The sequence below is a fragment of the Protopterus annectens genome, chromosome 13.part0 (genome assembly GCF_019279795.1).
Source record: "Protopterus annectens isolate FY-2018-M chromosome 13.part0, PAN1.0, whole genome shotgun sequence".
Taxonomy (NCBI): Eukaryota; Metazoa; Chordata; order Ceratodontiformes; family Protopteridae; genus Protopterus; species Protopterus annectens.
In genome coordinates, this window is record NC_056747.1 from 1356157066 (window position 1) to 1356184732 (window position 27667).

The 27667-nt window shown below is 41.3% G+C and overlaps 1 protein-coding gene across 1 annotated transcript in view; it reads right to left on the reverse strand.

The window, feature by feature from the left end:
* Nucleotides 1–27667, reverse strand: part of ADCY10 (adenylate cyclase 10) — a 376739-nt gene that overhangs the window by 89063 nt on the left and 260009 nt on the right. The window contains exon 19 of the mRNA XM_044054989.1: nt 10399–10692. Within this exon, the coding sequence (XP_043910924.1) occupies nt 10399–10692 (294 nt within the window). The remainder of the gene's footprint in view (nt 1–10398; nt 10693–27667) is intronic.

A 27667-nucleotide genomic window follows, 5' to 3' on the forward strand; every position in this document is an offset into this window, starting at 1 on the left:
ATGTACAACAGGAAAGGCATCCTTACCACTGAGGATGCATAGTGATCGAAGTTAAGGTTGCTATCAATTGGTGTTACCAAATCCAGCACCACAGGGTTTGAGACAAGGGGGTTACTTGTTAATATTGTAATTTGTAGGGACTTTGCTGAAATGTATGGTAACAAATTTTTTCTTTTGCTTTTAGTTTATGTCCTTGGCTTTGGCACCAATCATTTGTCTGTGTAAGCTCTTTTTGTAGTATGTCAACATCGTTGGGTGACTCAATGATTGCACCCAGTTTGCAGTCACCTGTGAACCTGGTAAGCCACATGCCATCTATTTTTGCCTGGACTTCTGAGAAATAGATTCCAAACACTAGAGGGCGCAGCACAGATACCTGGGTACACCACTAGTAACTGATCTGCTGGTAGAGTTGGAATCCCCAACTTTGGCTGCATGCATTCTGCCATTGAGCCAGTTGTCTACTGATCTAGCGACATATGGGTTAATTCCCAGCTGGGTGAGTTTCTCAATGCTGCCTGAGTGGGGGATTGTGTCAAAAGCCTTCGCTAAGTCAAGATAGGCTGTATGTACTGTTTTGCCTTCATCCAGGACTTTGGTGTCATTCTTGAAGAAGTCCACCAGTTTAATAAGCATGATCTACCCTTAATGAAGCCAAATTGGGTTGGGATAAGAGTTTGAAGGCCACTTATGTCTTTGTTGGTAAGGTCCATGATGACTCTCTCCATTGCCTTGCAGATAAGGTTAGTTAAGCTTATGGGTCTATAGCTCCTAGGGTCGGTTGATGGACCCCCTTTGTGCAAGGGAATTATTGTTGCTGTTTTCCACTCTGCTGAGACAAAGACAGACTGTGGTTGAAGAGAGTGCCAATTGGTTTTACTGGTGCTAGTTCCTGTTTTAGACCATGAATCAGGCAGCCTAGGATGTTATCTGGTCCCACAGAGGCTGTGTTTTTGGCTGTGGAGAGTGCGGTTATAGGTTCATAGGTTCATAGGTAGGTACTAGGCTATCGGCCCAAGGACCTATGTAATCCTAGCCAGCAAGGTACCATAGCTTATGCCACCCAAGAAAGTTATTTTCCTGTGCCACTGTCCAGCAGACCTGTTATGACCTGTTCTTTGGAGATACTAGGTAGAGGACTGGTTACAGGTATGCTTTGGGGTATGTCTGTTGGGGACAGGGCAGTGAAGTTTGCACCAAATCTGCCTGCTAGCATGTTGGCAATGTCCTCAGGGTCAGTATGAGAGGTACTGTCCACTAAACAAAGCTGGGCCTTCCCTTTTAGATTTCTGACATATTTAAAGAATGCCTTGTAATTATGCTTAGCTAGGGATGCTAGGGATGCTAGTTTAGCTTTGTAATTGGCTTTAGAGGACTTTACAAGATATCAAATTTGCTTGGTCAGGCTACGGAGGGTGTCTCTCCTCTGCTGATTCAGTTCTCTCTTGTTCTTAGACATTAGTTTCTTTCTCTTGTTGTATAACCTATTTATGCTTGATGTCCACCAAGGTGGCTTGTTTTTTTCTGATGATCTTGTTTTGATCAGTTCAGGTAAAGCTGAGTCTATACATTTGTACAGGTGTTTATACAGAGAATTTGTGTACACCTCTGTATAAAAGTCATTGTTGACAGTGGTAGCACCAGGTTTGATGCTGTTTATGCCATCTCTAAGAAGGCTATATTTGCTTTGGAGAAACTTTTCATCCTTTTTGCTCGGCAGGGGGGGTCAGGTATAATCGTTCCTTTAAATGAGACTGTTGCATTATCAAACCTTATCAGGGAGGGTAAAACACACTGGATAGTAAAGAGACACCCTATGTTGGTCAGTACTAAGTCTAGGATATTCCAGCCCCTTGTGGGGGTGCAGACTATCTGTTCCAGAGCATTTGTATTAAAGTCCAGGAACCTTAGAGTGAGTGTGTTTGTGCTCACATATGACTCCCAGTCGATGGAAGGATAGTTGAAATCACCCATGAACAAGGTGTCTGGCTGTATAGTGAGTGACTCAAGAAGCTTATTAAACTTCCATGCCCCTCCAAACCCAGATGACACTGAGGCTTACTCTGAGGTATACACAAAAGTACTGTACAACTACATTCATAGCTGCATTGAGGAGGCAGTACTTGTCCAAGTCAAACCTATAATTACTGACAAAAATAAACCACCCTGGTGGACCCCTAGCATAAATAGGATATTCCATAAAAGGAAAAAAAATCCTTTCCAAAGCCAAGGAGGAACAACCAAAACAGTGCAAAAAGACACTCACCAGTCTAAACAAATTAGACAGCTGGTCAAATCTGCCAAAGGTGAAAGATAACCATAAGGCTTTTTTTATTATGTTTGGAACCTCAGGGGAAGTGCTCAACATTTTGCAAAGTTAATCATGAACAGCAACACTTAAACCCACCCTGAAACTATAGCAAACCTGTTGGACAGCATTTCATTTCTACCCCCCCATCACCTCCTACCACACCCAAAGAAATACCCACAACCACCTCTCCAACTAGCCACTACAAAGGAACACGCCCTTACTACACTCATTAAAGCCAAAAACACAGCCTCCATAGGTCCCAAAAATATACCAGGATGCTTTTTAAATATCTTAAAAAAGAATCTGTCAGGGCCACCAAAGACCATTTCTAAGAACAGCCTCTGGATGGGCATTGTCCTAGAGGAATGGATGACTACAACAGTCATCCCTCTGCACAGGGGTGGCCCATCAACTGACCTAGGGAACTACAGACCCACAAGTTTGGCCAGTCTTATTTGCAAAGCCATGGAGAAAATTATCATGGACCTGATCAATAACAACACAGGAAATCTCCAAACACTGGAACAGACCCAGTTTGGATTTGTCTGTCAAGAAAGTCACCAGGGACATAGATGAGGGTAAAAAGGTACACACCACTTATCTGGACCTGGCCAAAGCTTTCAACACAAGTCTCCACTCTGGGAATTTAGGTAAACTTTCTGAGTTAGGTATAAATCCCTACATCGTCAGTTGGATAGCAAATTGGCTCACTGACAGGGCATATCTTTTCTGGATAGGTAAATCCACTTCCAATAAGAAACCTGTTGCTAGCGGTGTCTCATAGGGCTCAGTGTTTGGACCCCTCCTGTATGGTATATAGTTCTCTGAAGTGAAGGCCAATGTGGGGGGCCTCTGGATCACCAAGTTTGCCTATGATTGTAAGCTGGGAGCAATCACTGAATCCCCAAATGATGTTGACATCCTACTAGCAGGCCTAAAAATGACAAACAAAAGGTGCCACAACCAGGTCTGAGACTAAATGCTAAAAAAGCATAATCATACCCTTCGGGAAATGTATAATATAAAATATCCCTACAAATTATAATATTGATAGCACACCCCTAAAGGTAGATACAGTGTTGAGGGTCCTAGGAACACAGATAGCAACCTAAACCTTGACCACCAGGTAGCTACAGTACTGAGGAAATCTTTCTGTGTGGCTCATCCTATAAGTAAAGGGATGGCATCAGCTTCAAAGGAAGTCACAGTGCGACTGTATTTGGCCCTCATCAGGCCCGTGATTGCTCCCCTCTGCATGTACCTAACCAGGCACTTACAACAACTGGAGTGGCCCCAGAAGTTTCTCACTAAAAAAAAATGCAAAGTGTAAGACATATGTCTTATGCAGACAGATTAAATGCTTTATCCCTTTACTCCATCTCATATCATTTATTGACACTTATGCCTAATCTACAAGGCATTCTCTGATCCAGCCCTGAAGAAAACTTTACATATTCACAAGAAAACGTATACGAGAGTTACATGTTACATGGACCTGAACCTTATTGTGACTCTAACAAAATTTGCTGGACAGACATATTTCTATCCCAAAGGCTACTTCATCTATGGAGTAAACTTTCCATCTTTGTAAAAGAAAGCCCATCCCTCACTCTTCAAAAGGAATTTGGATAAATGGATGGGGTACTGTAAATTCACTCCTGGGGTACTTCCCATGTCCCTTATGGACAGAGACAGTCTGTAAGATGACTCAGGGCTCCAACTCCCAAAAACCTGCTACCCTGATACTACCCCATTCTATACCTGTGGAATTAAGATATAATATTGTCATAGCCTGGGTATTATTGGATAGGCTTGTAAAGGTTCTTGTGCCACTAGCCTAGTAATTACCTATGAACCTGTGAACAAAATTAACATTCCAAGGAGGGGCTCCTGGTTTCCTTGGAGGCCTCTTATGCAAAACCCCCTTTCAAAAACATTTTTGACATGAAAATGCATTGAAAGAGGAGGTTCCATGGACAAACATGCTGAAATGGCTTATAAATGAACCTTGATAGAGGAATAAAAAAGGCCATAGTATACTAACTTAGACAAATATTGTAAAAGCAGAGAACAACTAGCCTTGAATGGTGCTGGTTATGTTGTTGGTACCATCATTTGCCTCCATTAGTACCTGTTGCATGTCTTCAGTAAACAGGTGCCTAAAAGGAATTAAGGCACTATCATCCATGTAGTCAATTGAAGATGACTGATGGCAGGGTTTATCAAACAACCCTGTTTTTTGCATGAGTAGATCGTCTGTGAGGAAGCTAGTTGTAATCACCCTTGGCTATTTCCAAAACAAGGGAGAACCCTGACTGCCTGGGCCAGAAGGAAGTCACTGCAATGATCTTGGGGGATTCCTTCTGAATCTTCAGAAGTACCCTGGATATTAGTAGAATGGGTGGAAAAGCATGCAGAAACATTCCTGTTGAAGGAAAGAAAAAGCATCTGTCTTCCAGGCCTTCTTACATGGAGTCCTGGAACAGAAATTTGCCTGTTGATTGTTCGGAGAGGAGACAAAGGGGTCTGCTCGAGGGACTTCCTACAGATGTACCAAATGTAAGACCCCCTATCTAGTTTCCATTCGTGAGGGTCTGCTGTGATCCTGCTCAGCTGGTCTGCCACACAATTTTGATTTGAAGGAATGTAGGATACCTGTAGAGTCAGATTGTGCTGTGAAGCTTTATCCCAAGCTAACATGGTTAGTCTGCTAAAGGGGTGCCAAGTGATCACCCCTTGCTTGTTGATGTACCACGTGACTGTGATATTGTCTGTAACCACTTGAAGAGATCCAGGGGACCAAAGATGGTTCAGAAAGTTGAGTGCCTTGATCAGGGGAAACAGCTCCTTGATATTTAAGTACTTAAGTCATATCTGGGAGGTAAACAACAGGCAGTCCTGTGGAACGATAACTTATCTACACTTTTATCTATAACACTTGGAGCCCCCCCCAAGGATCCATCTTAGGGCCCCTCCTATTTTCCATATTCATTAATGACTTGCATGAAGTAATACCAGACACTACCTGTATTCAATACGCGGATGACTCAACCCTAATATGTTCCACTACAACCCCAGAAGAACTGCTGACATTATCCCAAAACACATTTAGCATAGTTGAAAATTGGCTCCTCTATCATCGTCTGATACTAAATCCCCAAAAAACTAAACTTCTGCTGTTTTCCCCTTCTTGTAAGACCTCCTCTCTAACCTTCTCCATTAAATCTAACAATGACACAATTATCTCACCAGACCCCTCAACCAAACTCCTAGGAGGTATAGTTGACAACAACCTAAAGTTTGACTTGCATATCAACCACACAATTAAAACAGTAAATAAAAAACCTGGCTGTCTACACAGGATCAAACCCTTAACTCCCCTAGCCAGAACTGTTCTTGCTCGCACTCCTCTACTATCCACACTTCTCTACACCTCCCCCTTATTCACAAACCTGAGTAAAATCGGCCTGAACAAGCTCACAACCTGCTATAATCATATTGCTAGATTTGCCATCGCCTCTGCCTATAGGACTCATCACTGCCTTAACCTCAAACCACTAGGCTGGCTTGAACTACCTAACCTTCTACTGGCTAACCAACTAGTAACTGCTCACAAAATTCTCTACCAGCCAGAATGGACACCCGATCTTAAAACTCTCATCACCCCCTACCAGAACCTTAAAACTCTTTGATCCTCTAACAAAATGCTAGCTTTCACCGTCAATGCTAACAACTCAGCTGGGGAAGTTCTGTTTATAAACTCAGTTGGTAAAGTCTGGAACCCTCTTCCTACAGAACTAACCTTACAACCCTCTCCAACCCAATTCAAACAAAACCTTACTCAATACTTCATTATGCAATGGCTCTGTCCTTGCTCTACCCCTGACTAATCCCCACACTTTTCTACTGTTCGCCCAATTAGGGTCTCCTGGTGGTGTCATTGAATCCTAACTTAGTTATTCTGTACAAACTTGTTGATTAAGTGACGTCTAGTATGTATTTTAAGTAACCTATAAACAGACACAATAATATATATGAACTTTTTGAATGTTTATAGGTTGATAGATTAGTACTAGGCTAATTGCCCTTGTGGGCCATTTTAAGCCTAGCCAATTATCCTTTGTGAGACTCAAACCCTGCACCTTGTGTTTGTAAGACAAACACTTTAACCATTAGGCCACTCACCCTCCCACCTGTTGGGCTGGGAACTTGGAAAGTGACCTACAAATATATTGTATAACCTCTATCTTGAATTATACTAATAGTGGAATGGTTTTAATATGTAAATATGTAACAGTTTCTCTGCATTGTATTTCTCTATTGTATTTCACATTGTATTATGCTGTTCTGTCTTATTGTTTTCTGTATGGAGCTTTTCTCCCCGGGCCTCCGCTGAAAATGGACATATATCCAGTCGGACCTTCCCGGTCAGCAAATGTGAAATAAATAAATAAATAATAAAAATGCATGTGCCTGTGTCTATCCTTGACCTCCCATGCTCCCTGCACTTTCATCCCTCCTAAAACTGCTCCCCAAGCAAGATTTGAAGTGCCTGGTTACTGGCTACTTTGCAGCAGGGAGGGAGAATGGGAGAGCTGGATTTAAGGATATCTGTTGACTTTATCAAAAGATTTCTGTTCTGACAAAACCAAAGACTGGGATTTGAAAAGATAAAGGGTTTTAATGTTGGGATGAAAGAGATTTCAGATACCATTGTATTTTTGTCATGTGTGGTCTTGCCAGTGGTAGCATGAGAATTACAGATGACATTTAGAAATAGATCTTAATAAAACCTGTGGAAGAAAAGCTTTTTGAACTGAGGCGTCTTGCTGACACCCCCAGAACACAATCCCGTGTGAAGGAGTCAAAAAGGCTTTTGAATGTTCTCATGGAATCCCAGCTTGTGTAAGAGATCTCTCACCCAAGACAGAGAGAGATTCGTGACTGTTTGAAAAATACTGCAACAATAAGCAAGTTGTCTAAACATGTAAAAATGTGGATACCCTGCACCCTGTATTGAGCTATAACTAGAGCTAGACACTTTGTGGACACTCTTGGTGCAGTGAATAGTCCAAAGGATAAAGCAGAGAACTGATAATTTGATCCAGACACACAAAACCCTTAAGAAATGCCTGACGTCTGGATGAATAGATATGTGATGATAAGTATATTTTAAGTCTAGTGTTACCGGATACTTGAATGAGGAAGAAGAGGCAACAGTTGTGAAGTGACATCATTTTGAATTTGGGCACTATCACAAACAGGTTTAGGAAAGAAAGACCCAGAACTGGTCTCCAAGCATTTTCTTTCTTTGGCATTAGGCACACCCTTGAATAAAAACCCACCTGGGGAGACGGAACTGGTTGTATCGCTCCTTAGGACAGCATGTTATGAAGGACAGGTGGAAACAAAAGCATCTGATATGGAGGATGAGAAATAAGCACCTGGAAAGGAGGAATTTCTTCCCACTATCTGTAACCTTGATGAATGATTTTCAGAACCCATTTGTCTGAAACAATCTGTTGACAAACAGAAAAACGGAGATTCAGATCTTCTGGAAGAAAAAGGGTGGGAGGGATCACAAGGTGTCTTGAATAGTCATTCAGACTTGTTGGACTGTCCTTGGTTTTTGGAGGTTTGAGAATTATTTTTAGAACCCCCTTGCCATTTCTTCTTAAATGTCTGTTTACCTGAATTTTGTTGAGACTGTTTATTCTGTTTTTTTTTTTTTTGCCAAAACTGGAAGAGGAGCTAGAAAATTCCTTGGACAATTCGGAAAAGGAGGGAGTGAGGAATCTTAGAGATTCCCTGAATCAGTTTGCCCCTTTCTTGACACTTTTTGATCACCTTTGCAGTAGGAAAGCTCTAAAGGGCTTTGAGCTAAAATTTGCCATTTAGTCAGCTCAGCTCAAGCTGTGTGACAGTTTTGTTGTGTTGAAGGTGCCTTGAAGCTTATGAAGCTAGCTGGCTAACTGTTATGTCCAGCCCATATAGCTAAGGCTACTACAGCAGTTATCAATATGATGAACGTCTACCAGCATGTTCCTAAACAAGATTAACTACTTAGTTAGGGGTCTTGTATGTAGGGATCTAGCAAACATGTTATGATGGATCCATTAAATCAAACCAAAAGACATTAAATAAAACCGAAACAGTACTACACTGTTAACATGATATGTAAACTGTTCTCATCCCAAAAAAACAGAAACAAATCTTGTAATAACACAAAATTTGATGGATGGAGGGCAAGCCTCTCTTATCTACAGATGCTAAATTTAAAATCCTACTTGCACAGAAAATGAGCTCTTTAAAGTGCCTGTTTCTACCACTCTCATTTGTTTCTGACTAGCACTCATCACACACACAGCAGCATTATGACAAACACACATTTCAGGAAATGTAGAAGCTCATAAATATAAGAAAACAATTTTTTAGCCCACAGCTATCAAGCATGGAATGACTCATCATCTTCTTTCGGCTGTTCCCGTTAGGGGTCTCCACAGCAGATCATCTGTTTCCATTTCTTCCTGTCCTCTGCATCATGCTCTTTCACACCAACCGCCTGCATGTCCTCTCTCACCACATACATAAACCTTATCTTAGGCCTTCCTCTTTTCCTCTTACCTGGCAGCTCCATCCTTAGCATCCTTTTCCCAATATACCCAGCATCCCTCCTCAGCACATGTCCAAACCAACGCAATCTCGCCTCTCTTGCTTTGTCTCCAAACTGTCCAACCTGAGATGACCCTCTAATATACTGATTCCTAATCATGTCCATCCTAGTCACACCCAGTGCAAATCTTAACATCTTAAACTCTGCCACATGCAGCTCTGACTCCTGCCTTTTTGTCAGTGCTACCATCTCCAACCCATATAACATAGCTGGTCTCACTACCCTCTTGTAAACCTTCCCTTTCACTCTTACTGGTACCCGTCTGTCACAAATCACTCCTGACACTCTTCTCCACCCATTCCACCTGCCTGTACTCTCTTCTTCACCTCTCTTCCACACGCACCATTACTCTGAACTGTTGATCCCAAGTACTTAAACTCATCCACCTTTACCAACTCTACTCCCTGCATCCTCACCATTCCTCTACCCTCCCTCTCATTTGCACACATATATTCTGTTTTAGCCCTACTGACCTTCATTCCTCTCCTCTCTAAAGCATATCTCCACCTCTCCAGGGTCTCCTCAACCTGGTCCCTACTCTCAATACATATCACAATGTCATCTGCAAACATCATAGTCCACGGGGCCTCCTGTCTAATCTCATCTGTCAACCTGTCCATCACCACTGCAAATAAGAAAGGCCTCAGAGCTGATCCTTGATGTAATCCCACCTTCACCTTAAACGTATCTGTCACTCCCACCACAGTCATCACCAATGTCACACTACCCTTGTACATATCCTGTACCACTCTTACATACTTCTCTGCCACTCCTGACTATTTCTAGAAAAAACAAAGAACTGTGTTAGTACTGTTGTGTGTATGCCTACATACTGCATAAAGAATAGGTTTAAGATAACATATAAATCATTTAAAATTATTCAGCTCCATATACCATGGAGTACTCACCCATAATGACAAGAGTTCTGATTTAAAATACAGTCTTACCACCAATATCAATTAAAAAAAATAATTGGCAAATGCCGTGAGTGGTAACTGGATCAAAACATAAATCTAGGACAATTGACTGAAATCTAACAGGTTCATCTGTAACTCATTTAACTTCTTCAAACTCTTTGCAAAAAAAAAAAAAAAAAACACTCACACACCCATGCAAAAGTGCTATGTCTCTTGTTTGCCTTTTGTAATATAGACAGCATGAGGGTCACTAAACCTCAGACCTAAAAGAAAATGTTCCTACTGCAGAGACTATATACAGTTCAGCATGATATGACAGTCAACATGAACAGGTGGTTTCTAAGGATTATCTTGGTATCTTAAAAGACATTACAATGACGGATGGCTAATACTTAGCACGTTATGGTAGTATAACAAAAAATTGCTTTAGTGTCAAACGGTATTTAAATAAAATTACCCTTTGTAAATGAAGCCAAAATGAAATATGTGAACCGTACCTTTAAATCCATCTGCTATGTTTTTGTGACTCTGTGAAGAGCAGGCACAGTCTGTGGTGTAGGAACTTTGTGATTGTAACAAAAATGGGTTCCACCTGTCCCTGACAAGTGACGCACAGCAGAATACTCTTTTTTCTACCAGAGACCTCAGTGTCGTCTCTAATCTTGGAACAGTGCCATCTGGTAGAATGGAGCGCAGCAGTTTAACTAAGAATGTGCTGCCAATTATCGCAGCACATTTGACTACCATTTGCTCAGCTAGATTCAGACTATCAAGCTGTGACAGTGGTGTATCTGTAACAAAAATACAAGAGTTAATAGTTTATGCTGAATCATACAATTAAAAGTATTAGCTCTCATTTGAGACTTTAACTCAAGACCTCCAGCATACCATGTTGGCATCACACTGACACTGGACCAACAAGGGATTCTGGGCAGTAGGCATTGACTATTTCCTTAAGAACTTTGTTTTCTCTTCAGCTAGGAAACCAGAGCATGGTGATTGAATTCAAATTGAAAAGAAACTCACACAGATAGACAAACGGACAGCCTTCTGCTTAGTCATTGTTAGAATCATAGATATGAAAGGAAAATACGAACTCCCATTGGAGATTCAGATCCAAGACATCCAATATATGGTGCTGGCATCATTGCTGCTGGACAAACAAGAGCCTCTGGACAGTAGCTAATGAGTTTTCCCATAACAGCTGTTTGCATATTGTGACACCCGTGCACTGGCCCAGTAATCAAGTAGCCTTAATCCTCACCACTAACACCAGTGAGGGACATCAAAATTGGGAAGAAGAAGAAATAAACATACAGTAAAGTACAATTTCCCTTAAGAGCACACAGAGATCACAGTCAGTCTGGGGCTGGTTTCTCCCTTTCTCTCCAGATCCCCAATAAGACTCATCACTGGCACAGCTATAGAGTTGGGGCCTTCGCCAGGGTCCCAAGCCAAGTTCTCCTAGCACTATCTCTGTCCAGCCAGTGCTTCATGTCCCTGCCAAAGCAGCTCACACACACACACACACACACACACACACACACACACACACACACACACACACACACACACACACACACACACACTTTGAGATATGATTTATATATACAACCACACAGAAGAAGGCTGGCACAGGTTCACTAGCTGTGCCCCTTCTGTCCAGGCTATAAGGTATTAATCACTGCCACCAGGACCCTTACTTATCAGCTACTCTAAGGCCCTTACCCAAAGGATGTCCAATTATTACTGTGCAATATTACTGATATCCAAATAGTAAGTGTGACTGAGCAGCAAGACTATTGGAGTGGCCTTGTACAGTTTCACTATATACATGCAATGTACTCTAGACCGTAAGTTATCGCTACACAAATCAGCCACAGTTGAAAGGTTTAAAAATACTTAATAATAAATAATAAAAACACAAGACAATACTTCTTACTACACAGTGCTAGTCAAGAGTTCAGACATCACAGAAAAATGCTTAAGATAATACTGTAGAATATTTCTGACATAAATATAGAAAAGAGCTAGACTAAACTTACTATTTTCTATCTTTTCCTAAGAGCAATCACAGTTCTAAATAAACTTACATATAGAACAAAAGCAGAGTACTGGTGAGTTGTTGTCAGCTTTAGACAAAATACAAAATGCTTCTCTCTCTCTCTCTCTCTCTCTCTCTCTCTCTCATTTTTGATGTTTAACATTAAATACAATTTTCTTCCATTTAAGAGAACAACCCTCTCTCTCTCTCTCTCTCTCTCTCCTCTCTCTCTCTCTCTCTCTCTCTCATTTTTGACGTTTAACATTTAATACAATTTTCTTCCATTTAAGAGAACAACCCTGTGGCTTATATTAATATTTACAAATGACAGAATCATCTACATATCTCCACCCCAGAGAACCCGAGCTAGTTCTTCAAGTGACCCTTGAGAAATGTTGCTTGAGAGGGTTAGGTCCCTGTCTTGAGAGCCCATCTGCGTTGGTGCTGCTAACCCCACTGCAGTGTTGCACTGACATATCATATGCTTGCAACCCTAGACTCCATCTTAGCAACTTGGCATTTTGCTGGCTGGCTTGGTGTAACCATGTTAGGGGATTGTGATCTATTACTACAATGAATTTCCTTCCATACAGATAAGGCTGAAGTTTCTGCAGTGCCCACACTATGGCTAGACATTAATTTTCTACCGCTGCATAGCATTCCTCCCTGGGTTGAAGCCTACGACTGAGATAAACCACTGGGTGCTCCTCTCCTTTTGAAGAAATCTGACTAAGTACAGCCCCCACCACATGGTTCGAAGTGTCCACCTGCACAACAAATTATTTGCTGTAATATGGACTGGTTAACACAGGGGGTCCTCCCAAAGCTTCTTTAAGCTTCTGGAATGCCTGCTCACATGCTGGGGTCCACACTACCTTATATGGCCTGTTTTTCCTTGTCAGATCTGTGAGGGGAGCAGCTATGATGCTATAACTGGAGATGAATGTCCTGTAGTACCCTGCTATCCCTAAGAATGCCCTCACCTGCTTCACCCCACAGTACTTCCACAGATAAGCCAGCAGGTCTGACATGAAATTGGCACCTCTGTCAGTCAGTATTTCTTTTGGGAAACTACCCTGCTGAAAATCTCTAACAAAGCATTTGACACCTTTTCTGCCTCAATGGAGGGCAAAACTACTGCCTCAGGGTATCTTGTAACATAATATACTATGACTAGGATATACGTTTTCCCTGTGGAACTTGGGGTACTCAGTGGCCCCACAATATCCATAGCTACTCTCTGAAATGGCTCCTCAATCACAGGCACAGGCATCAGAGGAGCTCTCACCTTGTCTCCTGCCTTGCCTACCTTTTGGCACTGCTCAAAGTTCCTGCAGTACCCTGTTACATCTCTGGAAATATCAGGCCAATAGAAGTTCTGCATAACACGTCTCTTTGTATGTTTTATGCCCATATGACCTGCAAAGGGAATAATATGGGCTATGGCTAGAGGGCTCTAGGTGCTACCAACTGCTCCATCTTCTCACTTTCTAGCCCTCCCTCTGGGGCCCACTCTGTATACAGTAACCCTTTGTCCCAGTATACAGATTCCCCCTTCCCTTGAGAATCGGGTGTCTCACTAGCTACCTGCCTCAGGCCTTGCAATGTAGGGTCTGAGAGCTGAGCCTGTCTCAACTCTCTCTTTGTAACCCTTCCCAGCTCCCCTTCCACAGGAAGTCTGGCATCCTCTGACAGTGGTGCCTCACTGTAAGCCTGGGTACTACTACTCACCTCTACTTTGCAGTCACTCTGTCCAAGAGAACATCAGCATCCACAAATAGCTCTGACTCACCTTCAGTCTCACTGCTGCAGAGAAGCTCCCTCCCTGAAGTAAACACCTCACCAGTCCTGGCTGCAAGTGTGCAGTCTGTCTGGGTCTCCCCCAGGCTACCAGACCCACATGCTTGTCTTAAAGCTTGATTGTGTTTAACTGCATAAACACATGGTATTGCCTCATCAAAATCCTTCCCTATCAGGACATCTGCAGTATGGTAGTTTGGTACCGCTGTTGTCTCAAGACAACCTACTGTTGGCATTTTGTCTTTTACCACTTACTGGCTCCCTCACTCTTTGTTCCCCACCTTGCCTTCATGGAAATCTATATGCCACATGGCCCCACTGGTTGCATTCAAAACCTTTAACCCTAGGTCCTGGACATGTACCTGGACTAGTGGCTTCCCCTACTACTGACAGATTCTGTTGGGGCAGTCTGGGCTGCCCACAATGGGTTCCTTTAGACCCATGAGCAGTACTGGGATTCATTTTCCTGTGCAGGGATACCCCGCTTGCTAGGTATAGGTCTCCCTTCTTCCCTAACTCATCTGAAGTAGCACATTGTCTATCAGCTAACCAGATTCTCATGTCCTCAGCAAAGTGCTAAGGGCTTGTTCCCTCATCAAAAGGTCTGCCAGCCCTTCAAAAGTGGTGACCTTACATCCACTCATCCACCTAAGAAAATAAGTGCTCAGTTCAGCAACATATTCACATACACTTTCATCTGCCTTGCATCTATGCTCATGAAACTTTTCCCTATAAGTTTCAGGTCTTAGCTTAAAAAATTCTACCAGACAATTCTTAACAGCAGTATAATCACAGCATTCATAGTCAGAAAGTTTAGACAACACGGTTACAGCTTTACCAAGGAGTAAGGGGTCAGGAACCGTACCCAGAGCCTTTGGTCAACATCATACTGTTTACATACCCTCTCAAACATATGAATGAAACTATCAAATTTATCCCCTCTGTAAACTGCAGAAGAAATGTATTGACTTTTTGCACTTCTGGGGTCCACTTACTCCTTTCCCCATTACCTCCATGACTCTGACGAGGAGTCAGCATCTCCTTCTCATGCTGTCTCTGCCTTTCCTTCTCCTCAGCTTCCAGGCATAGCAGTTTCTCATTCTCCTCAGACTGTGGACGTCTCAGTCTCTCTGCTGCTTCTGTTTCCAAACACCTGGCCTCCAACTCAAGTCTCTTTAGCTCCAGATGGATTTCTAAGTCCTCTGCAGAAAGGTTGAGCTGTCCATTCTCTGACTGTTGTACATCTCCACAGACAGTCTGATTTCCCTCCTGGTTGCTGTTTTCTGATGCAGCTGTGACCAAAGCTGCAGTTATTTTTGCTTTAGTCAGGTTTCCATGCACCAGTCCTTTAGCCTGGCACATCTCAGCCAACTGGCTCTTTGACAGCTTGCCATACTCCTCTGCTGACATGCTTGCCTGCTCTCCCTGACTAACTAAGCTAACAAAGAAACAAAACAGTTGTGATCTGAACTCTGAATATTCACTGTTTGGCTGATTTAGAGTACAAAAACACCTTCAGAGATCATTGTACACAAGCTACAGGAATTCACTATCCACACCACTACAAGCCAATTGTCAATCAATTAATATGTGGTGCGGCTATCCCACCACTGCCAAACAATTAATATGTGAAGCCCATGCACTGGCCCAGTAATTAAGGAGCCTCAATCCTCACCACTAACACCAGTGAGGGGTGTCCACATTGGGAAGGAGAAGAAATACACACACAGTAAAGTACAATTTCCCTTAAGAGCACACAGAGATCACAGTCAGTCTGGGGCTGGTTTCTCCCTTTCTCTCTAGATCCCCAGTAAGACTCCCCACTGGCAGAGCTATACAGTGGGGTCCTTAGCCAGGGTCCCAAGCCAAGTCTTCCTAGAACTATTGCTGTCCAACCACTGCTTCATGTCCCTGCCCAAGTAGCTGACACACACACACACACACACACACACACACACACACACACACACACACACACACACACACACACACACACACACACACACACACACACATGTGCAATATTACTGATATCCAAATAGTAAGTGTGTGACTGAAGCAAGACTATTAGCCACAGTTGAAAAAAACACAAGACAATACATCACAGGAAAATGCTTTAAATAATACTGTAGGATATTTCTGACATAAATATAGAAAACATCTAGACTAAACTTACTATTTTCTATCTTTTCCTAAGAGCAATCTCTCTCTCTCTCTCTCTCTCTCTCTCTCTCTCTCTCTCCATTTAAAGATATTATATATGTAAAATCAAGCAATTAACTCTGGTCTCAAAACAATAGAAAGAATCATACACATCACGGCTGTGAGTTTGAGATTAAACAGTCATACAAGGGTTGACTTATCAGCTTTCTTCCAGCAGAGTGCACTATTACATTTTTGACGTTCAACTTTTAACACAATTTACTTCCATTTAAGAAAAGCCTGTGGCTTATATTAATATTTACAAATGGCAGAATTTTCTACAAAATTCTATCTAGCTATGCTAGCAGCCTTCACATTTATTGCCCCGGAGACTCCATAGCATTGTAATCAAGATCAAATTACACACACACACACACACACACACACACACACACACACACACACACACACACACACACACACACACACACACACACACACACACACAGGTAAATAGATAACTGTCTGATTAGGCAGCATTGTAATCATAGACATGAAATAAAAATATTAGTTCACATTTGGGACTGGAACCCAAGACCTCCAGCACAGCCATTATTGATGTTGGAATAGCAGTGACACCAGGTTCCTATTAGATGACCGAAGAAGCATTCTTTCGAATGCATCTTGGTCAAACTTGAAAAGATGAAAAGGGAAAATGACGAAGCGGCATATAAGCGAATTCTTTCCCTGGGAAAGAAATCACTTGGCCGCATCCATTACTTTGCCATTTTTGTCACTGTAGTGTGTGATCTCAGAGTTGGTATATTTAAGTAGGGGGGAGCCCCACGTTATGTTATAAGTGTTTTTTTTTTGCAACAAAAAATCGCTGTTCTAAGCATTCGAGTTTGTAAACTTTTGCTTATATGGGGTCGATAAACCATTGTTTGTTTTTCTAAGCGTTTGATGATTTAATATACACCCGTGACACCAGCACGGTATACTGCAAGTCCTGAGTTTGAGTGCCAGATAAGAACTAGCCTTTTCCTTCCACTTCTGTGATTCTAGTAGTGCATAAACAAAGGGTTATCTCTGTGTGTAGGTTTGTGTGTATCTGTGTATTTGTAATTTGACAGGTTATGCTGAGTCACTCCACAACTTAGAATACACCATACTCATTTCTTTACACTTAATTAAGAAGCTCTTAAAATATACTGTAATTTTTAGTGATTACTGATGTTTGAAAAATGCAGTCATTTGTAACATTTCTTGCTGATTAACTTTAAGAAATGTATTTTATCTGGATTTATGATAAAATAAACAGGTCTGCCTAGTAGACACTTTTTATGGTCCATTAGTAATGAGACTGTAGTCAGATAAAAAAATTGCAAATAAATGTTTTGGGTTGTCAACATTACTAAAGTCTGAATGTGCCACTAAAAGAACATCTGTAAAGCACTACCCAATAAAACACTGAAAGCTCAAATGAGCAAACAAAAAACACTGATGTTCTAAGACTGAATTTAAAAAATAATTAAAAAAAAACAAAAAAAAACCCACTATTTTACTCAGGGCCAAAAGACACCCTGCATCCCCCATATTCTCAGCTAATTATGTGTATCAATTCTGAGATCATGGAACAGTGGGGAAAGGGCAAATTCGCAGACCCTGCTGTACTGCAACCTTACACAGAGCAGCAAACAGCCAGTGAAACAAAACAAGAAGGTCACTCTTATGAACTGCAAAACCAAACAAGGTCACTCTTACGAACTGCAAAACAAAACAAGAAGGTCACTCTTACGAACTGCAACCCTTGAAACAAAAAGCAACTTTTTAAGATCACATTTCACTCTTCTGACGAAGAAACATGATAAGAAATATGACAGAAATGGATGTGCAGGCAGAGGCCTAGATAGGCCATCTGGTGTCCAAAGCAAGACCCTCATTTAGCACCACCTGCCTGACCTGAAGGGTGACAAAAAAAAAAAAAAAAAAGGACACATAACATGATCAAAAAATCCTTCAGAAAATGCACAGTAATCCAAAACATATTATTCCAGCAAGTTTAATATTTTAAAGTTTGTCCCTGCCCAACTTGTAAGGAAGTCACTAAATGATAGACATTTGAGTTTCAAACATCAGACTTCTTCATCCTTCAGAAAATGCATAGTAATGCAAAACATATTACCCTAGCAGTCGTCTGTGTTATTAACAGCATTGCAATATAGGTTCATGGGTGGTGACTGGGCTATTGACCCGAATGTTTTTATAAGCCTTGCCATTTGTACCCAATATAATTCTAGAGAAACCCAATAAAAAGTATGTTGCCAAAACTTAGTTAGCAATGACTGCCCATATCTAGGAGGGTCATAGGTGAAATCCCCAGCAAGAATGTATGGTTTCCCATCCAGTGACCCAGGCTATGCTTAAACAGGGTCATAGGGGGCTCTTTGATGTAAATTGGTAGCCTATTCCAGAGGAGTGGCACCTCTGAGAGACATATCTGTTCTCCAGCAGGTCCTATTTATGTTGCAGACCAGGTTAAGGTCCCTGGAGTGGGTGACCCTTGTTCCATTTGACTTGTGGATGTGCAGCATTTCCATTAGGTTAAGATCCAAGATTGCTCTGTAGGCCAGGCACAAGTGTCCTCTAAGTAGTCTGTATGCTACTGAGTACAGTAACAGTTACTTCAGTCTGTCGATGTATGATGTGTGCCAGAGACCCTGAATTTCCTGGGTTAGAAATCTCTGAAGTCTCTCAAATCTGCAGGTGCCTCTTAAGGTACATACCAAAGGTACCATTGCACTCAATTACTGGCCTAATGAGGGTCAAGTACAGGGGAATTATGACCTCTTTCCTTCTTGAGGCAATGCCTTTGTTAATGAGGTGTACGGCGTAGAATGTCTTCCTTACCACAGTAGATGCATGGTGGCCAAAGTTTAGGCTACAGTCAACTTGCGTTCCCAAGTCTCTCACTATTGAGTTGTTACTTAGGGTATTATTATTTATATGATAGCCTGAGGGATATTGTTTTTACCAAAGGGGATTATAATGCATTTTTAGCACTGAGTTTCAGTCCATGGCTTTGGCACCACTCACTGGTTTGTGTAAATCCCCCTTAAAGTATATTGACATAATTTGGGGATTCAATGATTGCACCTAATTTGGAGTCATCAGCATACTTACTCAGCCACAGTCCCTCTGTTTTGGCCTGAACTTCTGAGAAGTATATTCCAAACAATAGGAGGCCCAACACTGACTCCTGTGGAACCCCAGTGGTGACAAGTCAGCTGGCTGAGGTAATGTCCCCAACTTTTACTGAGTGTTATCTGTCAGTGAGACAGTTAGCAACCCACCTGTCAACATAAGAGTTGGTATTCAGCTGGGAGTGTTTATCAATGATGCCCGAATATTGGATTATGTCGAAGCCCTTGGCTAAGTCAGCGTAATCTGTATACACAGATTTGCCTTTGTCTATGGCTCTGGTGATGTTTTCGAAGAAGTCCACCAGGTTTAACAGGCATGACCTGCTTCTAACAAAACCAAACTGTGTTGGATTAAGAGTTTGGAGATCACCTATATCCTTATTTATAAGGTCGATGATTATTTGTTCTGGGACCTTACAGATAAGGCTGGTTAAGCTTCTGGGTATGTAGTTCCCAGGGTCTGTTGCTGTACCTGCTTTGTGAAGGGGTGATGGCTGCTGTTTTCCATTCAGCAGAGACAAAACGAGGACTCAGGCTGTGATTGAAGAGAGCATCTAATGGAGTTGCTAACTCATGTTTTAGGCCATTTAAAACACGACCTAGGATGCCATCTGGTCCCATAAAGGCTGTGTTTTTTTTGGTCTTGCAGAGAGCATTAATGCATTGCTCTTTGTAGATGCATGGTGGGGGAGATGTAGAGGGAATGCTTTGGGTAATGTTTGGAGGGGACAGGGGGGGTGAAATTTTCACCAAAACTGTCAGCTAATAAGTTAGCTATTCTCACGGGTCTATATTATATTCTCAAAAGTCGACAATGTCAAATCTGACATTGTCGACACGAGAATATCGAACGCTCAGAATCTCGAGCGTGTAAATGAAAATCTCTGTAAGGGGAGATTTCCATTTACTGCAATGTAGTGCGGTCTCGGAGTTAGTATATTTAAGTAGCAGGAGGCTTGCCCCCTGCTTAAACCCGTTAGGGTACTTTTTTTTTTTTTTGTCTTTTTATAAGGAAGACGTTTGAAGACATCGACCATATGGTGTCGACCATATGTTATTCGATGTTTTCAACCATTGATCTTATAATATAGACTCATTTTCATAGGGTCAGTATGAGTGATGCCATCCACAGCTAGTTCAGCACACGTCTAGGTCCTACCTTTTAGGTTGCGGATATAGCTGAAGAATGCCTTATGATTATCCTTAGTTATGGTTGCTCATTTTTTTCGAAGCTGCACTTAGAGGATTTTACATGTTGTCTTGTTTGTTTGTTCAAGAAGACGATGGTGTTGTTATATTTTATACTTTCTCCCTGAACTGATCCCCCCACAATCAACAACGTGAAGTCATCACTAAACAATGACATACATTTGAGTTTCAGATATCAGACTTCTTCATCCTTCAGAAAATGCACAGTAAATTTAAAACATATTACTCTAGCAACTTTCTAGGTTTATAACAGTAACCTGTATTTCAGACTTTGTGATCCCCCCAACTTGGAAGTCACTAAATGACAGACATTTGAGTTTATGTCCGAATCCAATATAGCAGGTGAAGATAGGAGCGCCAATGCCAGACAGAAAATCATTTTAAATTACACTCACTTGACTCGTCTTCTCAAACTAGAGACAGCAGAACAAATGTTCTCTTGCTATGGGCGCCCAACAGTGATAAAGCCAGGCCGTAACTGTTATCTCTGCCCCACCCCTCAACCCAGCCACCCAATCAGAAGTCTTTGGTGCACTGCCTGAGGCTCATCCCTTATGTAAAATGTAGGGCTTGCCAGACGCCCATGTAAGGGATGTCTAAAGGGGATGGGAAGTTACAGCATTGCCATTGAGATACAAAAAGTTTGTGCAAAAACAGTATATAGCAAAATGTATATTGTTTTGGATTTGTTTTATGCAATTTTACACCCTCTGAAAGCCAGTGCCCAGGGTGGTTCCCCTTTGCCCCACCCTTTCTACGCTATTGTGTGCAGACATTCTCAACAAATGGAAGTTTCTGTCCGAAAGGGTTTTGCTTATAAGCAAGGAAACATGAACCATAGAGGGGTTAGACAAAAATGGCAATTGTATTCCCCTGATCTATTTTTAATAAATGGGTGTGAAGAGGAGGTAACGTCTACAACGACATCCATTTAGACACGCTATAAAACAATGGAGCAGAACATATGGCTTTATAAGGCCATGACATCCAACAATGGAGCAGAGCATATGGCTTTATAAGGCAATGACATCCATTTAGAAACGCTATAAAACAATGGAGCAGAACCTATGGCTTTATAAGGCAATGGCATCCATTTAGAAACACTATAAAACAATGGAGCAGAACCTATGGCTTTATAAGGCAATGGCATCCATTTAGAAACACTATAAAACAATGGAGCAGAACATATGGCTTTATAAGGCAATGACATCCATTTAGAAATGCTATAAAACAATGGAGCAGAACATATGGCTTTATAAGGACAGCATAAAACGAATTAGAAATCAGTCTTCACTATATCATTGGTGTGCAACTGCTGGACAGGGGAGGGTCATATAAAGGTGTTACAGATGCAGCATGTTGTATTCATTTACATTTGGTAACCGGGTAGTGTCCAACTCGGCAAAAAAGCAAAGCCCATTTTCAGTGGAGACCTAAAGATTACAATATTTGTAGTCAGGTATGCAAGTTACAGTACAAAATGATTACTAAGTAGTTTGCATAATTACATAGTACAGTGTAAATCAAAGCTAATAACACCTGATAAAATCAAAGAAAAAGAAATCAAACCAAAATCATGAAATGACATCAATAAAACCAAACAGTACTGAGTTAAAAAGGCAGAGAGACAGAAGGTAGGGTAGTATGTTGACTTAGGCAGAGGAAGTACAGGAGCATAACTAGTGACTGGAGAAGTCATTTGTAAGGAGCTGTTTAAATCTATGAGTATTCGGTATAGATAGTAGTTGCTGGGAAAGGGAATTCCAGGTTTTGTCTGTGGAGTAGCTGTATAAAGAATCACCATAAGAGTTGTGGGTTTTGATAACTTTGATAACTTTGAGCAAGCTTTTATCAGCTGACCTGAGTGAGGTACGATTAGAATAGGGTTGTACGAGGTTAGATAAGACTGGGCAAAAGTCGAGTTTATGGATAACAGAGTGAGCTACTATTAGCTGGTTTAGGGCTAGTAAGTTTGGGAGTTCAATCCAGTTTACTTCTTGTAGGGCAATACAATGGTGAGTTTTGTGGGGAAGATTAGTGGAAAATTTGGTGATTTTATTGTAGCAAGCTTCTAGATTATGCAAGTCAGATTTACAAAGGTTTGAGAACAGCAGAAAATGGTGGAAAGTTGGTGAGTTCTTGCAGTAGCTTTCTAGCATGATTAGAGAGATATGGTTTAGCCCTGTAGAGGGCCCCTAATTGTGCGTGGACTGTTTTGATTGTTAAAGCAATATGTCTGTCAAATTTTAGGTTGCAGTCTAGGGTAATACCAGGGAGTTTAGTATGTTCAACTGAATCAATTTTTGTACCATTAGATGCGAAGATAGAGAGATAGGTTTGTTGTTTTTTATTGGAGGAATTAGAAAATACCATAAGTTTGGTCTCATTAGGGTTAAGAATGAGTCGGTGATCTGAGATGTATTTTTCAATGTTATGGAGGGCAGTCTGAGACTTTTGAGTTTATTTATGGAGGGAGCCGAGCAAATAAGGGAAACATCATCAGCATATTGAATGATAGAGGCAGGTGGTGCTGCAGTATAAACATCATTAGCAAAGATAATAAAGAGAAGTGGGCCTAAGATAGAGCCTTGTGAGCTGCCGACAGTGATGGGCAAAAGGGTGATAGTTTATGTTCCCATATGGTGGCTTGTTTACAGCTGGAGTGGTAGCTGTGGAACCATTGTAGGGTATTAGAGCTGAAATTGAGAGAAGCAAGTTTGTGTAGGAGTGTTTGACAGGATATAGTGTCAAAAAAGCTTTAGACATATAAAGGAAGGTGTCAGAGACAAGGCGGTTATTGTTTTTGAGGTGATTTATAGTACTGGTGAACCTTAATAGGTCGGTGTTAGTAGTATGTTTGGGCCAGAAGCCATGGTGAGTAGGTGATAGGTTATGTGCTAAGAGGTGGTGTAATGTCTGTTTATGAAGCATTTTTCTAAGATTCTGGCAAGAGGAGAAAGTATGGCTATGGGCCTATAGTTAGAAAGTTCAGTAGAGGAGCCTCCTTTGTGCAGGGGTATGACATGAGATATTTTCCAAAGCAGGGGGACATACTGTTCAGAGGTGGTGCGGTTAATAAGAATAGATATAGGATAAGAGATAGATTTAGCATCAAGTTTAAAACATTCACCAGGTAATTGATCTGCAGCAGGAGTACATTGTTTTAGTTTAGTTAGGAGGTTTTGTATATAATTAGTTTGGACTGGTTTAAGAGAGAAAGGAGGATTATTGGGGTCAGTGGGGGGAGGTGGCATGGAAAGTGAGGAATTGCCATTGTTAAGTAGTGAGGTGATGGAAGAAATAAAGTGGGTATTGAATTGTGTAGCTATACAGTCAGTAGTGCAGTTAGTTGTTGGGGTCAAGTGGTCGGTTTTCCTGGGTTTAGGAGGAGATTGGTTGATTGCCAGAATCTTTGGGGGTTGTGTTGGTATTTTAGTTGGCATGTTTGAAAGTAAGTCTTTTTGTTCTGTCTGATTTGTTTTTTGGCCTGATTTCTTAGTTGTTGGTAGGTTGTATAATTGTTACTATTCTTGTCTTTGTAATAGCGAGTCCAGACTTTGTCCCATTGTTTGAGTAGGAGGATAGTCTCTTTAGATGAGTAAGGAAGTTTTTTGGACTTGGAGCAAATTTTCCTGTAAGGAGCAAGATGATTTAGAATTTGCAGGAATGCATTATTAAAGTACTGAACTGCAAGATCCAATTGCAGGGTTTTTAGGGTTGACCCATCATATTTATTTATTGGGTGTTAAATAGTGAGGGGGGGAACTGTTTTTATTACGTATATATCGATAGGCAATATTATTTATACCCTGTGTACATTTTCTGATGAGGTAGGTGGGACGGTGGTCACTAAGGGAATCAGGGAGGTAACCTGTCGTGGCTAAAATTGGATTTATTTGTTAAGATCCAGTCAAGTACAGTTTGATAAATTTGGTAGGGGAGTTAGAGGAGCAGGAAAACCAGTCAAGATTAAAATTGCCAAGTATTATAGCCTCTTGAGAAAAATGAGAGGATATCCATTCAAGGATGTTTTCAATGTTTGAGAGGTCATTCGCAGGAAGAGGTTGATGGCTATTATGATAATGGACTTTTGGCAGTTGACTTGTATGCTTGTTGGTAAGATTTCAGCTGTAGGAAGTTGTGGTACTGTGGTGGAGAGCTGTACTAGGTTGAGGTGGTCCTTGTACAATATGGCAATACCACCACCACATTTGGATACTCTAGCTTGTCTGATAAGACAATAGCCAGGAGGAAGTAACTCCTCAGTTTTTATATGTGGCTTGAGACAGGTTTCCATAATTATGGCTATATCTGTGGAGTATATTGTAAGGGCAGCATGGAATTCTTGTATGTTGTTGAGGGGGCTTCTAAGATTAAAGTGTATTACAAGTAGATCTGAGTTAGATGATTTGAGTGGTGTGTTGGGGTAGTTAGTATTGATAGAGTTTGGAGGGTATTTTGGGTAGATAGCAGTGGAAAGAGTGGGGCCTGGGTTTGGGGGTATGGCAGATTGGAGTTAAATAAGGGTGAGCCAGTAGAGTGTGAGATATTTTAGTTTAGAGAAAAGCTTGAGATGTTCATGAATGGAACGTGAGAGGCTATAGGTATGGCAGTACTTGGATGGGAAGTACATAGAATTAAGATTATTAAGTAGATGAGGGGAGATTTGTACTGTATCCCTGTTATCATAGTGGGTCAGAAGGGTAGACAGAGTTGGGGTGTGATAGAGCATGACGTGATGGGAGTGATAGGAGGTCAAGTACCAAAATAGAATTAGTATGGGTAGAATGGTTCTGATGGTGATGATTGGTTTGAGTAAGGCCACGACATTGAAAGATTTCTGAGCTAAGAATATTATGAAGGTAGGGTTATAATAGGATGGCAGCTAGGTAAAGAAAAAGCTAGAGGTTAAAATGTAAGAGACTTGAGATGGGTGAAGGTAATGAAGATTGAAAATAGGTAAATAGCTTTGTGTGGGAGGATAATAGGTATTGACTAGTAAAATTAGGTTTTTAGGTAAGGAGGTAGGTACTTGAATACTGATTTTGTAAATCAGGTGTGTGAGGTTGTGAGGGAGTTGTTTGGATAGGTATAAATCAAATGAAAGTAGGGGTGTGTGGGAATGGGGGTAGGGTAGGGAAGCAAAGTGACCCCGAGTGTAGTGAGGCAAATGGAGCAGGGCTAAACTGGGCCACAAGCTGAAGAGAAGATGCAGAAAACAATCCATAAAAGTTCTCTAAGAAGGATAAAGGAGCTGAGAAGGTAGGTAAGTTAATGGAGCACTGCCCATACAGAAATATCTGAATATGGGAAAGTGTAAGTCTGTAAGTTAGAAACGGGGATAAGTTAGAGAGCTGCAGAAGATAAAGCATAAGGAAATGCAGGAGGTTAAGGGAAGTGGAGGCTATAAAACAAGGAGTCAAAATATGGGTAGAAAGTGGGGACAAAAAAGCGACTACGGGTTGAAAAAATGTTTAGTAAAAAGATGGCAGCAGAAAGAATCTGGGTGGATTAACTGAAGGGCACTACCATGCACAAGGTTGGCAGTAAAAAGAAGGAAATAAATTGCAGGAAAAAAAGAAACGGGCTATGGGAGAGAGGTGATTTAGAGAATAGAGAAATGACTGGCTTCCCTAACATTGCACATGTATACCTCCAGAATGGGGCCTTAACACAGAGTAAAAAATAACACTAATGCACGACTAACATCCAGGTGAGCAAGACAGGCTAACACATACTTTTAGTAAATTAGATGTTTTGAAATTTGATGGTAGAAATGGTAACTGCAAAAGACCTGAGGCACTGCTGTACTGTAACAGAGAAGTCTGGCCTTACAGGGTAGATTATAGGCACCAGGGGTGAGAACTTTGGGGGTGGACAGGATCGGGATGGGTAGGGAATGTTCAGCCAAGTGTGTAGCACAAGGCAGAATGTGAAGAAAAAAACTCAGCAACAAAAAAAATTGAATCAGCATTGCAAATGCATGCTGTGAAGAATAAGGACATCACTGATATGTTTGAAATTATAGCAGTTTTAAGTAAGAACAAGGATGCTAAAGTGACAGTCAGCAATTAAAGAAAAGAAATCCTTATCACCAAGTCTGAGTAATGGACTAAAGACAAGGAGCAAAAGGAAATAAGAGAGTGGAACAGAGACTGAGGAAAGTAAACTGTGCACAGAGACATAAATGCTGTCACTAAAATGTGAATTAGAGTACTACTTTTGAAGGGCAGTAGTGGATAACGGCTTGAAAAAGGATGAGCATAAAATGACAAACATTGGTATTTGATATAAAGTCATTTTAGGAGTTTCTGAGGATTCCTAACATAAATGGAACAGTGTGTCCATGTTGCTCCATAAAGCAGACAGCGCCCTAAGATTATGTACTAATTTTCTGAAACTGAATGAGACATCCACATTTGACACGTGCAATGTCCAGCATAAACAAGCTGATAGGGTGCTAAGCAAAGTGACGTTATGACTTCCTTAGATTTGACCAAGGTGTACTGACATATCTACCTTCCTCCTGAAGCCAAAGGAAAGCAGCATTTGAGCCACTGAATGTCTTTTTCACTGTAGTACCTTAGACTTTAGGCATCATGGACTTTTCAGTGACTCATGGATAAAGTTCTGAGACATCACACTAAGTACTCAGCTATGTACCTTGATGGCACTGTAATCTATTCAAAAGTCTAGGAGTCACATTTAACCAAAGTACAAGCTGTAATGGAATATTCATTACAAGAAAGACTCCCCGTTATTATACTTAGCATATGTGATTGTCATAGGGGTTATTATACCCCAAAGAGGCGAGACAGAAGCTATGAGGGACTGACTGATACCCAGTATCACAAGCTAACTGAAAACATTCTTAGGGCTAACAGGCTGCAGTAGGAAGTATGGACCCAATTTTCCTACAAGGGCTTGTCTTCTAACAGACACTGGGAAAGCTAAGACCCCTACCCAGGTGAGTTGGACTTTCAGAGCAGAGACTTTTAACCAGCTGAAATACATTTTGTGTTCAGAAGCAGTGTTAATTGACCCTGACTGCAACAAGCCCCTTGTCATGTATGCAGTTTGCAGATGAAGTGCATTCACTATGAGTGGATGCAAGAAAATCCACAGTGGACTGGAATCCTGAATTGCATTCTCTAAAAATATCTTGCTGAAAAACACTTTAAAACTGTTTTTGCAGGATGGCAAACCGCTCACTCCCAAACTTATATATACCAACTCCAGGGCTGTACCAATTTGTTGAAGGCAGAGGGTTTTTCACCAAAAAGGCAGTCACTGCTGGCACAACTTGCTGATCACGGTTTTCTATGGAGGAGCTCAGATCATCATTCAGTTGAAGCTCAGGCAGCCAAA